The 17,644-nt window shown below is 40.7% G+C and overlaps 1 protein-coding gene and 1 long non-coding RNA gene across 4 annotated transcripts in view; both read left to right on the forward strand.

Moving 5' to 3' along the window:
• The first annotated feature begins 979 nt into the window (after positions 1-979).
• Positions 980-14,353, forward strand: cnot6a (CCR4-NOT transcription complex, subunit 6a). 2 transcript variants are annotated; one of them, XM_058063979.1, is made up of 12 exons: positions 980-1,128; positions 1,997-2,110; positions 4,057-4,243; positions 5,138-5,223; positions 5,317-5,421; positions 5,678-5,746; positions 6,915-7,072; positions 7,168-7,322; positions 8,471-8,625; positions 8,704-8,937; positions 10,039-10,241; positions 11,243-14,353. In XM_058063979.1, the coding sequence occupies exons 2-12, from the start codon at positions 1,999-2,001 to the stop codon at positions 11,456-11,458; spliced, it is 1,680 nt and encodes a 559-aa protein (XP_057919962.1). In that variant the 5' UTR covers positions 980-1,128; positions 1,997-1,998; the 3' UTR covers positions 11,459-14,353. The 2 variants fall into 2 exon arrangements, with proteins under 2 accessions (XP_057919962.1, XP_057919961.1); XM_058063978.1 differs by having other exon boundaries at positions 991-1,128; positions 1,989-2,110.
• Positions 14,354-15,622: 1,269 nt separating this feature from the next.
• The window catches only part of LOC131110439 (uncharacterized), a 28,590-nt gene continuing 26,568 nt past the window's right edge, over positions 15,623-17,644 (forward strand). For both annotated transcript variants that reach the window (XR_009120889.1, XR_009120890.1), the window contains exon 1: positions 15,623-15,719. This is a non-coding gene — a long non-coding RNA (uncharacterized LOC131110439). The remainder of the gene's footprint in view (positions 15,720-17,644) is intronic.

Here is a 17,644-nt window from a genome sequence, read left to right on the forward strand (position 1 = left end):
CCTCGGCCATCTCTGTTTTCTCTGTGGGTACTCCGGTTTCCTCCCACATTCCAAAAACATGCTAGGTTAATTAGCGACTCCAAATTGTCCATAGGTATGAATGTGAGTGTGAATGGTTGTTTGTCTATATGTGCCCTGTGATTGGCTGGCCACCAGTCCAGGGTGTACCCAGACAGCTGGGATAGGCTCCAGCACACCCATGACCCTCGTTGAAGATAAGCAGTTGAAAATGAATTCATGAATGAATGAGTTCTCCTCCTATTTTGTGTGGAAGTGGTAACTTTTTGGCTTCTTATTTTGTTTTCCCCCACCCTCTGTCTCTCTGTGTGGAGTTTGCATGTTCTCCCCGTGCATGCGTGGGTTTTCTTCGGGTACTCCGGTTTCCTCCCACATTCCAAAAACATGCTAGGTTAATTAGCGACTCCAAATTGTCCATAGGTATGAATGTGAGTGTGAATGGTTGTTTGTCTATATGTGCCCTGTGATTGGCTGGCCATCAGTCCAGGGTGTATCCCGCCTCTCGCCCGAAGACAGCTGGGTTAGGCTCCAGCAACCCCCGCGAGGAAAAGCGGTAGAAAATGAATGAATGAATTTATTCCAGAAGTGAATTTCCACAATAAAATTTCATTACCAGTCCAGGTTGTGCATTGCCTATCACCTGAAGACAACTGGGATAGGTTCCAGCGATGCTTGTGAGGACAACCACCATAGAAGATGGATGTATGAATGAAATATCAGTTTTTATCAATATTGGAACCCTCTATATATGAACAATGTACCACTGTATGTAGCTTATGTTAGCTAGAATGAAATCTAGCCCCATTTGGTCGTCTTATATGCGGACAACTGAGTAAAGCAACTGCATGATGAGGATAGTTGGATAGTCTCCACCAATTAAGCCATAGGTCAAGACTTAGTAATGTTGTCAGGGTGCAACCAGTGCTTTTATTTTGATTCAACAGCTGTTCGGGCCTTTACAAGCCGACCAATAGGAGCGCTTGACGTTATCAGCAGAGGGAGAAAAAAATCCCCACAGTCGCCATAATACAGCAGCGGAAACGGCAGAGAAGTGGCTAGAAAACAAAAGACAACACGCAGTCGTCCTCGCCATTTGGTATGCTCTTGCAGGTATAAACGCAAGTATTCCTATAACCTTAGCTTGGATTTTCCACGCTTCTAAACGCACGTTTAAGCCTTAAGTCTTATACCGAAAAGCTATAAACGGTGTTTTTTTTCTTCTCTCCCTCGAGTCGGGTCAGCTTCGAATAATTGGATCTGTTAGCTTGTAGCTAGCATGGTAGCGAGCGCTGAGCTAAGTAGCACAGAACGAGTCGCAGATGCTACGAATTTTTGGATGCTTTGTGAGCCCGTTTACTTATATATCAATAAAACGCATTTTATCTGCTTTCTTAGATTGCACAGTTAGCCGTAGCTAACTATTGCGATGCTTTCCTGGCCTAGCTGTTGGTGCGCAAGGCAGTGCACCGCTGTTATGTAAACAATTGGACTGTATCTTTTCCTATCACCGTGTTTTATCTTTAATAAGCTAACAGATGCAAAGCCAGCATCTATTTTCAACTATTTTGCGTTTAGTCCCTCAGTACGCGTGTCCGTGTTAAGTGGGTGTTACGTAGTTTGCTGGCCAACATTTACCTATGTAGGTTAAGCTAGGCTAATCAGCTAGCGCTAATGGCAAGAAAGATCGACTAACTACAATTAGCTGTAATTGTTACGCTTTTAAACTAGTCTTACATGTTTTATTGTTGTCTAACTAAATATTTAATTTAAAAAATCATGTTCCTGGGAAAATGTGATTAAAAACGCATTAGTAGTAGCAGTGATATTTTCACAAGCACGTGACTCAATATGATACATGAAAGTGTATCACACTTGATTCAAATCGATGACAGAACTTAGAATTTATGATATTTTTCCCCCCTTCAGAATAAACTAGGCCAGACTCCTTAATGGCATTGATCTCTTTCTAGTGTTACAGGAATGCCCAAGGAAAAATATGACCCGCCAGATCCCAGGCGGATGTACACAATAATGTCCAGCGAGGAGGCAGCCAATGGGAAGAAGTCATACTGGGCTGAGCTGGAAATTAGTGGTGCGTATTATGCAAGAGATCTTGTGTATTTTTTTAACATATATATGTACAGTTGTTTATATAAATTTCCTTTGTATGATGACATCATTTTATTTTGAAAGAGCAATGAATATGGATGGGTCTGTGCAGCATTTTGGACAGATTTTTTAATTCTCACATTGTTGGCCTTATGTGGGTCATGCTTCTGGAAAAAATTCAAATTTTCTTTTGTGCTACACGGTATCGTGCATATTCAATATTATCGCAACATTTTTAAGACCATTTTTTCATATCCGAAGCGCTAGTGTACCTGTGTGAGACATTAGCTTAGCGCAGAAGTTAGCTGTATTTATGTATGCTTTTGCAATGTAGCCAGCGCCATCTACGCTCTGCACCATTTTGCGCTGTTTTGTTTATATTTGCCGAACAAACACCTCAGTAATCCGCTGACCTAGCACCTCCAGTGGTACCCCCCCCCCACCCCCCAGTCGAGAAAACAGTCGGTGTTATATTCCCACACTGTGACATTCGCTTTAAAAATCATTTTTGTGCTATCATTCATTTTAGCTAGGGTAGTAACTAGCGTCGCGATTAGCCCTTCCTCCACAAAGAGTCTAAATGAGATGAGAGCCCACTCTCTCCATTTATTTGCACTTATAGAACCAATTTGCACAGATACATGCAGAGTGAACACTCTTGTCATCCAGCCTGTGTGGTACAAAGACGAGCAGACACACAATTTTTTTCCCATCATCCGAGTAATTGATTTATTGATTATCGTGACAGACCTAGCCTGCGTATTAGCAATGTGACGTAAACAAAGAACAATAGCATTGTAAAGGCGACTATAGGGGTGTTACTTCATATCTACAGGGCTCTAATAATGGTTTTAAAAACTTATTTAGAAAGTCAAGTTCTGAACGGTGTTTTGATGTTAATGTCTTGTCTTCTTTACACGCTAGTTCCTGTGTTTAGTAATTACAATTAGCATTTGGGTGATTTTTAATAAATTTTAAGACTGCTTATTATGCCGCATACATCGCATATTTCACACTGGCTGTGCAATTTTAATATTGTTACCCAATATATTGTTTTGCCCTGTTCACACTCCCCCTTTGCTATTATGAATACTAGTCCTTTTGTTGTCGTGGTTTTCGGAATGGTAGGATGTTTGGTCTCATGTGACAAGATAATTTGGCAGGAGTCGGGGAAAAATGCTCGAGAGGTCATACAGGAAATGAAAACGATGGGATGTTTTTGCTCTTAAAATAAATATCCCCCAGGGAAAGAGAAGCAAATTAAAAAGGCATGAACGCAAATAGGTGTTGCTTGAATCTTGTCCTACGCTGCCAGTCAAAAGTTTGAACGCACTTTTTCACTCTTTTATAAATAATACATTTTCATGTAAAGATAAGTAACATTGGGTTTTAATGCTTCATTGAGACGGTTGGGCATCATTTGAATTTTGATGATTTTGGCGCCTGGTTTTTGAATCGGGTCATAAAAGTTTGCATGTTTTTTTTAAATAAGAGCACAAACAAGAGTTCCGTTTGGATGAAATGTCTGAACTTCTCCATTTATTTTATTATATGAATTTTATTATACATTTCTCAGCCAGTATATACATATCCAATCATTGAACTAGGAATATAATTGTTATGAAGTCAAATGTATGCTGCTGTTTGTGTTAATGTGCGGAGTGCTGCAGACACTTAAACATGTTAGGTCCCACTCACCTAGGTGCTGAATATCGAACATTAGTAAAAATTAATTTTATGGAAAAGAGATACTGGATTTTACTCGCCGTATTAGCATCTTTGCTGCCTCAATATTGCCATAAAACAGACATAATTTATTGTTTTACTTACCTGGTTTTGTGGACCTCTTAAGCCGCAGTCTTGAATCTGATTGACAGTTATACGATGAAATCTATTGTAAAATAATCTCCTATGCCAATATCATCGTAGGTCGAGTAAGGAGTCTCAGCACGGCTCTGTGGTCCCTCACCCACCTCACTGCCCTACACCTCAGCGACAACTCCTTGTCACGCATCCCGCCGGACATTGCCAAACTACACAATTTGGTGTACCTGGATCTTTCATCCAACAAGATCAGGAGTCTGCCGGCAGAGCTTGGCAACATGGTGTCTCTCAGGTGAGCCAATCTCAGGTTTGGACCTTTTTTATCCGTGAAGTTAATTTCATCTTTGCAGTGAAAAGCCTATTTTCTCCCACTGTGTAAACCTGCAGTGGGCCATCAAACAGTGTTTACATATTTTGGTACATCCTGTAGATCGGGGTGTCCAAACATTTTCTCGACTGAGGCGTGCATACAAAAAAAATCAAAGGATGCTAACGGTCACTTTCTTTCATATTTTGGAAAAGACTAACGCAAAAATGTAGCAATTTTCTTCTTATTTTTTATTTATACAGGCCAAAAATAAATGAGTCTTGGACTATAAATGGCTTCCAGGCTACACTTTGGACACCCCTGATATAACTCAAAAATAGTTTCTCATGTTGATGGTTTAATTAATTTTCTACAGTTTCCTCCCACATTCCAAAAACATGCTAGGTTAATTGGCGACTCCAAATTGTCCATGGGTATGAATGTGAGTGTGAATGGTTGTTTGTCTATATGTGCCCTGTGATTGGCTGGCGACCAGTCCAGGGTGTACCCCACCTCTGGCCTGATGTCAGCTGGGATAGGCTCCAGCATAGTGACCCTAGTGAGGATAAGCGGTAGAAAATGAATTGATGAATGAGTTCTCCTCCTATTTTGTGTGGAAGTGGTAACTTTTTGGCTTCTTATTTTGTCCAAATTGTCCATAGGTATGAATGTGAGCGTGACCCTAGTGAGGATAAGCGGCATAGAAAATGGGCGCATGGACGGGTTTGCAGTTAAATTTGTGCTGACCGTATTATTTGAACCATGATAAACAATAGCTGTGCGGTGCACGATAGCAGCAGGATAGCAAATATACTTTTTCTCAAGAATCAATGGTTCCCGCTGCTAATCAGATCCACTCCTTTTTTTTTTCTTCCACAGGGAACTGCTCTTAAATAACAACCAGTTGCGGGTTCTGCCCTTTGAATTGGGAAAACTGTTTCAGTTACAAACACTGGGGTTGAAAGGTGAGTAGCACACCCGGCGCACGACCATCTTTGCCTCAAGTCCTTTTTTTCTCAGGTGATAAAAATAAAAAAAAAATGTCTCATCACCACCAGGAAACCCACTTGCACAAGAAATTATGAGCCTCTACCAGGAACCTGATGGCACGCGGAGACTGCTCAACTACTTGTTAGACAATCTGGCGGGGGCTATCAAGCGCAGTGAGTTACTTTTACTAATTACTTGAAGTATCCTGGGCTCAAAGGGTCCTCGTTCAGACATGATAGTTGTACTCTCACTTTCATTTTAGTCTAAATGAAACTTAGGATTGTGAGTACATTTTATAGGATAGCAGTCAAATTCATACTTTAACTATTGCCCAGCTATTATGATAATACTATTTTAGCTGGAATTATTTTTTTACAATTCATCACATTTATGGGAATGATACCAAAGCAGTTTTTCCTCTCTCCGCAGTACCATCAGAACAGCCCCCGGCCCGGTCATGGATCTCTCTCCAGGAACCAGACCGAACCCGACCATCAGGTGAGTCCGGTGTTGGTGCACCGTGGACACTCGCTCTCTTTGGTTGACTATTAGCTTAGGAAGCTAAAGACCCCATGTAAATATGTTGACACAGTGTTTCCCATACATTCATTCATTTAATGATTTCGAGCCCCTGCAAATGGGGCGACCCCTCCCTGGACTTCGGAAATAAATTTCTAGGGATCACAATAAATTAAAATATGATCTGGAAACCTCATATTACAAATATACAACATAAGGTGGCCAGAAATATTTCAATATTAAACAAAGCAAAACTTGTTCTCAATCAGAAATCACTCCACACTCTTTATTGCTCTCTGGTTCTACCATATCTTACTTATTGTGTGGAAATATGGGCTAATAATAACTATAAAAGCAATCTTCACTCGCTAAATGTACTGCAAAAAAGGCCAGTAAGGCTAATTCATAATGCCGCCGACAGAGAGCATACTAACTCCTTATTTCTAAAATCACAAATACTTCAACTTGCTGATTATAGTTAATTTTCAAATTGCTAAAATAATACATAAAGCTAAAAATAACCAATTACCTAAAAATGTACAAGGTGCATTATTAAAAAACAAACGAAAAAAGAACTTTAACTGTATTATGGAAAGCAGGAAGTGAACAAATGTATATATCTATATACATATATCACTATATTGACACTTACTATGGTACCCATTATTTCATTGGATGGGACTAAAAAATAAAAAATTAAAGAAAAAAAAAAACTTTGAACCATATTCGGAAAGCAGGAAGTGAACAAATGTAACAGTTACTGATTGTAAAAGTACCAGATGGAGGGGTAGGATTTAATAAGCTTTGCTTCTTCCTACTCCTTTTGGACATGTGGAACTGTGAACTGATTATGGGATGCATTCAATTGTAATCTGATGCATGTTCAAATGAAATTAAACCATTACCATTACACAGTGTGTATATGTGTGGGGAAAAAAACTGAGACAGCATATAAAGGCCAACTAAAACCCAACTAATATACCATGCACATCTCCACTGTCAATTTTTTTTTGCGTATTCGGTTTTACCAAATTTTGACAAGAGGCAGATCCCGCCACGCCGTAGCCATTTTGTCATCACCAAATTTTTAAAAATGTCAACTCGCTAGCCTGGCAGTCTGATGTTTTGTTTGCTTTGTGTCCTGCAGCACTGTTCTCCGTCATGTGCTACAACGTGCTGTGTGACAAGTACGCCACAAGGCAGCTCTACGGCTACTGCCCATCTTGGGCTCTGAACTGGGAGTACAGGAAGAAGTCCATCATGCAGGAGATTCTGGGCTGCAATGCGGACATCATTAGTTTGCAGGTGAGGCATGCATGGTCATCCCTGTTTTTCTTCTTGCTGTATTTCTTATATCCACGTTATCCACTCTCATAAATGGCTTTCCTTGTGAAACACAGGAAGTTGAGACAGAGCAGTACTACAATTTCTTCTTGCCGGAGCTGAAGGAGCAGGGTTACGACGGGTTTTTCAGTCCTAAATCACGAGCTAGGACCATGTCGGAATCGGACCGCAAACATGTGGACGGATGTGCAATTTTCTACAAGACGGAAAAGTAGGTTGCTGTTTCTCCACTTGTCGCTCTTCCACATCAAATTCAGTTACTTGCTATAGTATATTCATATAGATATAAAGAATAACAATATATATATGGTATATTTTGAATGGACAATCAGATCATTTAGATTATTTAAATCAAATCAACTTTATTTGTAGAGCACTTTTCCTGCAAACACAAAGTGCAGAATTAAAAACAATTACCACAATTAAAAGGAAAAACAATTACTAAGCCCCTCCCTCCCATCCTCCATACTCGACACACACAAACACAGTAGGGAGACATGGCATTAGTTCTAATGATAAACATTTATTATGGAAATTGTCATATCAATGATGTTATGGTGTGATTGACGGGTTGCATTGATTGGCAGCAGCCAACAGAGGGCACTGCAATTGCACTTTTACGCAACACAAGTAAAACAGGAAGTAAAAATGCAACCTGTAATGCTGTTTTAAATAAAAAGATGGCGATGTCGAGGGAGGAAAGTTCATTTCGTGACGGTGTACGATATATAAATGAACTTTTTTATAGTTTTTTATAGTTTTACACATGCTTATTTTAGTTTTTATTAATGTTCTTTATGTATTTCACTTTTATGTTTATTTCTATATATACTTTTATATTCTGATTTTATGTTTTTTTATCCCATATATCCAGTGTTTCGCTCTTTGCGCTGGGGGCTGTTCTCGGTTGGCGGCTGGGGTGTCTCCTCTTATGGGGCTTACCGACCGGGGTGGCGGGGAGCTCTGTGGCGGTGCCCCACTGCAGCGCTGCGGGTCCCCTGCCTACCTGTTGTGCGGTGGCCCCCATGAGTTGCGGCACCCTGAGCCTGGGCCGTGGGCAACCCCCAGCGCAGATGGCAGCACTTCCTGAACTGGTTCCTCTGTACTCAGGCAAACAAAGTTCTTGTGTGTGTGTGTGTGTGTGTGTGTGTGTGTATGTGTCTTGTTGTTGTCTTTCTTTTTTTTTAAATATTTTTAACACTTTGTGCTACATTCTATGTATGAAAAGTGCTGTACAAATAAAGTTTGATTGATTGGTGCATTAACATGCATGGTGGTTTTAGCTGCTGGGTGGGATTTTACCTGATTTTTCATGCATGCTTATGAATTAATCCACATGATTTGTGAAATTATCTTCAGGTTCAGTGCGGTGCAGAAGCACACGGTGGAGTTCAACCAGCTGGCTATGGCTAACTCGGAGGGCTCAGAGGCCATGTTGAACCGAGTCATGACCAAGGACAACATTGGGGTTGCAGTCCTGCTCGAAGTCCGCAAGGAAATGATGGAGGTCTCCTGTGAGTAGTCTCCTACTCGTAGGTCTAACTTAGACCTCTTTAAATATACTCTTATGTATCACTTGTGCTGTCTCATAGCTGGAAAGTCACTACACGGCATGGAGAAGCAGCTGCTGCTGGTAGCCAACGCCCACATGCACTGGGACCCGGAATACTCTGACGTCAAGCTGGTCCAGACCATGATGTTCCTGTCGGAAGTGAAGAACATAGTGGACAAGGCGACACGCAGCCTCAAGTTGTCCTCGGTTTCTGGTGAAACCAACGCCATTCCACTGGTGCTCTGCGCTGACCTCAACTCTTTGCCTGACTCTGGTATGTGAAACGGCAATGCCCCGTTTTTCTCTTTAATAATATTGACATATTAAATTTTGACATTCTTAAATTATATTCATTTCTTAATTTTCTACCGCTTATCCTCACGAGGGGGTGCTGGAGCTTATCCCAGCTGTCGGGGTACACCCTGGACTGGTGTCCAGCCAATCACAGGGCACATATAGACAAACAACCATTCACACTCACATTCATACCTATGGACAATTTGGAGTCGCTAATTAACCTAGCATGTTTTTGGAATGTGGGAGGAAACCGGAGTACCCGGAGAAAACTCACGCATGCACGGGGAGAACATGCAAACTCCATACAAAGATGGCCAAGAGTGTGGAAAGGCCAAAATAAGAAGTCAAAAAGTTACCACTTCCACACAAAATAGGAGGAGAACTCATTCATTCATTCATTTTCTACTGCTTATCCTCACGAGGGTTGCGGGGGGTGCTGGAGCCTATCCCAGCTGTCTTTGGGCGAGAGGCGGGGTACACCCTGGACCGGTGTCCAGCCAATCACAGGGCGCATATAGACAAACAACCATTCACACTCACATTCATTGTAGTCGCCAATTAACCTAGCATGTTTTTGGAATGTGGGAGGAAACCGGAGTACCCGGAGAAAACCCACGCATGCACGGGGAGAACGTGCAAACTCAACACAGATGGCAGAGGGTGGAATTGAACCCTGGTCTCCTAGCTGTGAGGTCTGCGCGCTAACCACACGTCCACCGTGCAGTCCAATCCAAAATTATAATTTAAAATAATAAAATCCACGGGCCGCAAATGGCCCTCGGGCTGCACTTTGGACACCCCTGTAATTTGCTCCCAAATTGGTTGAGAAATCCTTGTTTTTGTGTATAGTAGGTTCATATAGAAATGCATGGCTAATCTGCTGGTTGGTATATCGTCTACAAAAAACATTTTTCCATCAATTTTCAAATATTTATGAAAAATCTTCAATTAATTCAAACAGTACAAGTACAAGTTAACATGCATGTACACCAGAAGTATTACTCCCATTAGTCGTCACCAGGTTGCTGTCACTTCTTGACATTTTCTCTCCCCTCTTCCCTCCCCCCTTCCTGTCCAGGTGTAGTGGAGTACTTGAGTACGGGTGGAGTGGACTGCACTCACAAGGACTTCAAGGAGCTTCGCTACAGCGACAGCCTGACCAAATTCAACTGCAACGGCAAGAACAGCACGTCCAATGGCAGGATCACCCACGGCTTCAAGCTAAAAAGCGCTTACGAGAACAGCCTGATGCTTTACACCAACTACACGTTTGACTTTAAGGTAATGGGATGCTGGGTGGATGGACATAATATCATAATTACCATAATACTGGTGTATGATGTTAAAACAAGAGTTGTACATATAAGCTGCAAATGTTCATGTCATAAAATGGCATATTGTGATCACCAACTATGAGCTATGAAAGAACTGACTTGTCAACCTATTGGAAGTCGTGACCCAATATAACAGTCTGACTTGGAGAGAACGCTACAATCATCACACAGACACTTAACACAAAAGCTTGGTAAAAAAATATACAATTCAAATTTCATTCATTCATTTTCTACCGCTTTTTCCTCACGAGGGGGGTGCTGGAGCCTATCCCAGCTGTCTTCAGACGAGAGGCGGGGTACACCCTGGACTGGTGGCCAGCCAATCACAGGGCACATATAGACAAACAACCATTCACACTCACATTCATACCTATGGACAATTTGGAGTTGCGAATTAACCTAGCATGTTTTTGGAATGTGGGAGGAAACCGGAGTACCCAGAGAAAACCCACGCATGCACGGGGAGAACATGCCAACTCCACACAGAGATGGCCGAGGGTGAGGAAAGACATAGTAAGAAGCCAAAAAGTTACCACTTCCACACAAAATAGGAGGAGAACTCATTCATTCATTCATTTTCTACCGCTTATCCTCATGATGATAGTACTGGAGGAGGTGCTGGAGCGTATCCCAGCTGTCTTCGGGCGAGATTCGGGGGACACCATGGACCGGTGGCCAGCCAATCACAGGGCACATATAGACAAACAACCATTCACACTCACATTCATACCTATGGACAATTTGGAGTCGCTAATTAACCTAGCATGTTTTTGGAATGTGGGAGGAAACCGGAGTACCCGGAGAAAACCCACGCATGCACGGGGAGAACATGCAAACTCCACACAGAGATGGCCGAGGGTGGAATTGAACCCGGATCCGAACTGTTATCCCTCCTAGTCGATAAGAAAATAATCTCTATCGCTCATCACCTCCTTTTTTTTTTTTCAGGGTGTCATCGACTACATTTTCTACTCCAAGCCCCACCTGAACGTCCTGGGCATCCTGGGCCCTCTGGACCCCCACTGGCTGGAAGAGAACAATGTCAGCGGCTGTCCGCATCCTCACATCCCCTCCGACCACTTCAGTCTCTTTGCCCACCTGGAGCTGCTCCTGCCCAACGTGCCCCCCCAAGTCAACGGCCTCCACCTGCCTGCACGCAGGTAGTGAGTCCCTCCTGCCACTCCCACCACAGGGTGGAGGGGGAGAGCTCTCTCCCCCTTTTCCCCTCCCACGACCAGCTCTTCTTTCCACCACACTGGAGAAGGAAGGCAAAAAGGAAAAAAAAACATCACGTGTAAAATATTCGTACAGTGAGGTCTGGCCAACAGGGATTTCATATGATGTTATAGATATTCTATATTTTTCTTTCTTTTCTTCTTTTTTTTAACTGCTCAATTTGTGTACCATATTTTGTGTTTTGGACTCCCCTCCCCCTTTTTACCCAATCCCGCCCACAGGATGTTCGCCCATTCAGCTTTTAATTTGAAGAGTTTTAGACTGACACCACCACATTTCACCGGAGCTTGGTAGTGCGTCTTGTCTGTCTGTCCTGTACAAATCCGAAAAACCAGCAAAGACAGCAAGACGACCGCGGTCGGGTCGGGGTCGGGGTCGGGGTTGCTTCGCCGTGTTTTTTTTTTTTTTTTTTTTTTGCCGAGCTTAGAGCAGCTGGTAGTCGGGGAAGCCATTGAAGCTTTTCCTTGCTGTCATTCTGTTGGTGCTCAGGCCCTTTTTTTTTTTTGTCTGGTGGTTCACGGGGCCTCCTGCGGTGCTACACCTCTGAACACCCCCCCCTTTTTGAACACCCGCTCTGGCCATCGGTGCAATAGCTCCTGAAGAAGAAGAAGAAAAAAAAAAAAAAAAAAACACAGACCCGCCTCTCCCCCCTTTCCCAACATGGTGCTGCATGACTTCACACAGCGTGTATGGATCTAATGGAGAAACAGCTTGTTAGGTTTAGTCTCACATTGAACTCCCTTATGAAATTTAAGCAGCTGATGGGCAAATATATTATGGGATGTCAGTAGTGGGTGATTACACACACACACATATACATGCATGTCATTTTCAGGCAGATCTGTAGCACTGTTTCCACGGCCAGTAGTGACTTTCCTTCATTAATCTGCACCCACTCAACAAAAAACAGTGTTTTTTTTTTTCCTCTTTTCACTTTTTCCGCAAGTGTTTGTACAGAATAGAGACCTAGACTCAGTCTGTCTTTACATGATTGTATATGAACCACATTTTTTTTTTTTTTTTGTACCAAGAGTTAAATTATAATCCGATTTGAGAGAAGATTGTATGTACAATATGGCTAAATTTTTATCCACTTGACATGAAATTTGAATATGACCAGCTTGTACAAAAACGACATTATTATTATTAAGAAGAAGAAGAGGTTGTTCATGGCTCCCCCCCCTGTCACGACTTTGCACTCCTTTTTGACATGAATGGTTAATGTAGTGTATCGTGTTTTTAAACCCCCCCTCCGTTTTCCCATCGCTAGTCTTTTTTTGATTTGCCGGCAGATTACTGCGATTGTACATAAGACACTTTGGAGTAAATCTGCCTTTTGCCGCTGACTCATTTCTACATCCACACATGTGACGTGCGACTGATTACCCCCCCCCCCCCCCCCCCAAAAAAAAAAAATACACACGTCCAAGCAGAAACATTGTGCCTCATGGTAGCTCTCGTTGTCGTCTTGCACTAACTTCTTCGAAAACATTACAGACGGAACGCCTGAACAACCTTTTCTGCTTTTATTTTTAAATACTTGTCGAGACATTTGTGAAGATTTTATGTCCTTGTTTTTTTTTTTGTTACTTTTTTTTTTTTTTTTTTTTACAAGCCGTGACAATGTTTGATGATGTTCTGTATAAATCCTTCGATGCTTTCACTTTAGTAATCAGGTATGTGTGACTCTTATCCCCGTTTAGGATCAGGAGTGTCTTTTTTTTTATTATTATTATAAAAAAAAAAAAGTCGTTATTGTACATTAGCATACATGTACTACTTGGACTTTTTTTTGCCACGCCCACTCAAGCAAATTTACCCATCACTGAAATGACACTTAAGTGTATTTAGTCCATTGTGTCTCTTTTTAAATACTTCTGAGAAACCACTTTGTATCATTGTCACCCCCCCCCGCTGCAGCTACTGTGCCATCCGTGGAACACCCACCCCCCCCCACCCTGATTCGCCTATCCCCTACCTATAGATGACAAGCACTTATCCTCTCATCAGCGACTGCTTGGTCACTACTTTTTAACGCGGAGTGAAGCAAATATGAAATATGAATTTTGCCTCCTCTATGGTTTTATTTTAATTGAGTTTTCCAACAAAAACCCAACTTTTTTTTGTATTTTTTTTTCCACCTGAATGGCATTAGTATTGTAGTTAAAAAGCTAGCTTTTTTTTTTTTTTGTAAAGTGTGAATAAAAGATGTATCTCATGTTTCCTTTCTAAAATGATATTGAATTGTGTTGATGTACAAATAATGGATTCTATGATGGTATTGTTTGCTACATATGTTTTTACTTTTAAATATTCACGCTCCCTTGTTATGCTTCTCTATATCCCCCGGTCACAAAACCAAATCATGTCATGTGGAGGAGAATGTGCAGGGGCGACGCAACACACAGAATGAAGGTCAGGAAGGGTCGGCATCTTTTTTTTTTTTTTTTAGGTGTCAGAACAGGGATCTTTAACCTTCCTTTTTTGCTTATATTTGTGCTTTTTGTTTTTGTTAGCTTTATTTTGGAGGTTTCCTGTACTGCCGCTGGTCGCCAGATTGTTCCCCGTGACAAGGCCCAAGGTAGCTTTAGTCACACTTGGACAGGACAAAGCGACATTGTGTAATTTTTTTTTGTAATTTTCCACTGTTGTGATTTTCCTAAGCTGCATCTTTTTTTTGTTATTGTTGTTATTGTTGTTGTTGTGGCGGTGCACCAAAGCTGCTTGTAGTCCCCGATTTATTCATAATTGTATCCAAATAATATGGACTGTAGGGCTGCAAGGACTAGTTCTCACACTTTTTTTTTTTTTTTTCCCAATGAATTAATTGCATCCTTTTTAAGAAAAATGGCAATAATACTACCCGACATTCAGACACATTTTGTAGGCATTTTATCTGGCGACTAATGTAGCTTTTTTGTGTCATCTTGGCTTTTTTCTGGTACTTTCAAAACAACGCTCCACTCATGGCGTAGATTTCATTTTCATATACATCACTTGTATATTTGCTTATCCCCCCCCCTCTCCAACCCCACCCCGCTGACCTTGTGCTCGTCGTTCAATGATCAGGATTGTCTTTATCTCTGTAGTCAGCTGAGTACATTTTATTGATCTGTCACTGTGTTTATTATGCACTGGACCAACTATTGTTTACCATTCATAAAATACCAGCAAAAAAAAAATAAAAAAATTAAGTAATTAATAATAAAAAGACGACAAAACACTTGCACAATGTTGTAGAATGTCCATTAAACCCAGATGAGAAATCAAGGCAGCTCTTTTCAAATCAACATAGCATAATATTTTAAAAAAGGAAACTGAATGGTAAACAATGTTTTCTGTTGTATCCTTATTAGCCGTCCTCTCAAATTCTCTTTTTGGACTAGTTTTTTTGTACTTTTTTTTTTTTTTTTTGGTTCATTGACTACAGATTCTGCTTGTTTCCTCTTTTCACCTACCTGTGTATTTTCCTACTTCTTGTTCAGAATAAATTCTATATTATCTGTTTCAAGCTGTTGTCACCTTTTTATTCTTTGCCATGCATATTGGAAATAAATTCTTTATGTTGTCAACGGGCTTCCGTTTTATTCTCTATTTTTTATTATTTATACTCAATTTAGTCAAGTGACCTTATCACAGTATGTGTGTATGACATGAAGCACGTGATACAAGGTTGCTATGGTAACAGCTTGTCGCACTATTTACTAAAATTAGCCATAACTTCATTTAATATTTTCCTCTCAACCGATTCCACATTACCATTGTATTCTGTCAGTTAAAATAGAACCGGTTTATTTACTAATTAATACATTTATTTCACTAGCCATTGTAGCATTAAATATTTGGACATTAAAAATAAATTATATAATTTTTTTAGAATATATTTTTAAAGCATATTTTAAATTGTATATAATGTATAAATATATATTTTCGAAACATGTTAAATAAATACGTGGAAATGAACTAGAATCATCACAAATGCTTTCATGTATGTTCCACTCCAAAACTGCAGGGGGTGATATAGAGCAATTATTCCTGATCACCGATGTGAAATACTGACGAAAGAGAACTTTTCTTTTAAAATGTCTTTATCATTTCCAGCCTGAGGATGACTTGTCATTTTATTTCAACCCACACGATGGCGTCAAAGATTCGTCTGTTGGGACTATTGCAAAGTGGACGAGTCAAGGTAAGAGATTGGAAAACCGTTTATGAACTGCTGTTTTGTTAGCGTTTACTGTCTTTAGGCGGAAATACGTTTATATATACTTCCTCATGTTTATGCTAAACCTAGCATTAGCATCAGCCATGTTTGTCGTAACTCCGTCAACCACCTAAAATGTGAGTTACGGTGTTTGTTCATTTCAATTGTATCCGGCACATAATCTCATGGCTGCGTCAACATGCGGACTAAATCTTACTTTTTTGTTTAAGCGAAAGAAGAACGAAAAAAGTCATAAAATCTGACAAGAAGAAAAGCGTAGTTCTCATTGCTTGGCTATGGTGCGTTCACTGTCACCCTCATTTGTGTTCGCTTGGCTGTAAACCGGTGCTATGAGGTTCATTTCCTGTTTTGTAGTTTTTATTTATATTAATACATGTTTCTGATTAAGAGGATAAGAAGAAAACTATTAGAATAATTAATTTTTGTTTATAGAATGTTTTCAAATTGTTTTCAAAGACTTGTTTGTCCCTTTTATTTGATTTGCTATTAAGTGGAAAACATTATCTGGTTATAATTAGCAGATTCTAAGCTTGGTGGTGCCATAAAGTAGACAAAAGTGCCCTTAATAATAATAATAATAATAATAATAATAATAATAATTTGAACTTTTTAGTGGTTGTTTGTCTATATGTGCCCTGTGATTGGCTGGCGACCAGTCCAGGGTGTACCCCGCCTCTCGACCCCAAGACAGCTGGGATAGGCTCCAGCACCCCTGTGACCCTTGTGAGGATAAGCGGTAGAAAATGAATGAATGAGTTATCCTCCTATTTTGTGTGGAAGTGGTAACTTTTTGGCTTCTTATTTTGTCTTTCCCCACCCTCGGCCATCTCTGTGTGGAGTTTGCATGTTTTCCCCGTGCATGCGTGGGTTTTCTCCGGGTACTCCCGTTTCCTCCCACATTCCAAAAACATGCTAGGTTAATTAGCGACTCCAAATTGTCCATAGGTATGAATGTGAGTGTGAATGGTTGTTTGTCTATATGTGCCCTGTGATTGGCTGGCGACCAGTCCAGGGTGTACCCCGCCTCTCGCCCAAAGAAAGCTGGGAATGATTTCTATGTATTTTATTAATCAATTAGTAAAATTAATCATGTGACACATGCATTAAAGACATTAAAGATGATGCAACTTACGGTTAGCAGCCTCAATTGACCAGGAAATGGTTAAATTCAGTGATTTTTACATCAAAATTTTTACTGAAAATACATTTAGAATAAAGTTAAATGGACAAGATTTTATTATTATTGTTTTTTTTCATTTTTCATGATAACTGGTGAGTATCTTACTGCAAACATTGAACAAATGATATCATATTTCAAGTGTGTGTGTGTGTGTTTGAGGCCATTACAGAGGATGTTTTGATTATTTTCCTCCTCTCACAAAGTTGGCAGACTCGTGTTGACGTGGCAGCGCTAGCACTGGAAAAGCCTGTGAAGTCGTCTTGCACGTCTTCCAATCTCTCCTCTCTCTTGTTTTCATCCTCTTTCCCTTTTACTCAACCATCTCTCTTTTTTTTATTTTTCGATTAAAAAAAAAAAAAATCCTCTGTAATTCCCACTAGTGTTTATACGTGCGTGCACGAGGCCGTTTGTCTGAGTGATGCTCCGCCAAGTCCCGCTAACACGCTCTCGGAATATTTCTTTGGCTTCCGTGTTTGTAAGGATGCAGAAAATGAGGCGTTTGAAATGTAAGCTGTGTGTGTTTGGAACCGAGGCTGCCACCCTGAGATGTTCCTGTTGATTCCTGTTGAGTGGAATTCAACATGTCCGCTCTCCCCAGTGGGTGTCCAAGATATACATATGTATATATGTATACATGATTTTTTCATAGTATTGTTGTCTTGTCTTATTTTTAGCATTAGCAGTCCACAGATGTCGCCCAAATTCAGCT

The sequence above is a fragment of the Doryrhamphus excisus genome, chromosome 23 (assembly GCF_030265055.1).
Source record: "Doryrhamphus excisus isolate RoL2022-K1 chromosome 23, RoL_Dexc_1.0, whole genome shotgun sequence".
In the NCBI taxonomy this organism is placed as follows: Eukaryota; Metazoa; Chordata; class Actinopteri; order Syngnathiformes; family Syngnathidae; genus Doryrhamphus; species Doryrhamphus excisus.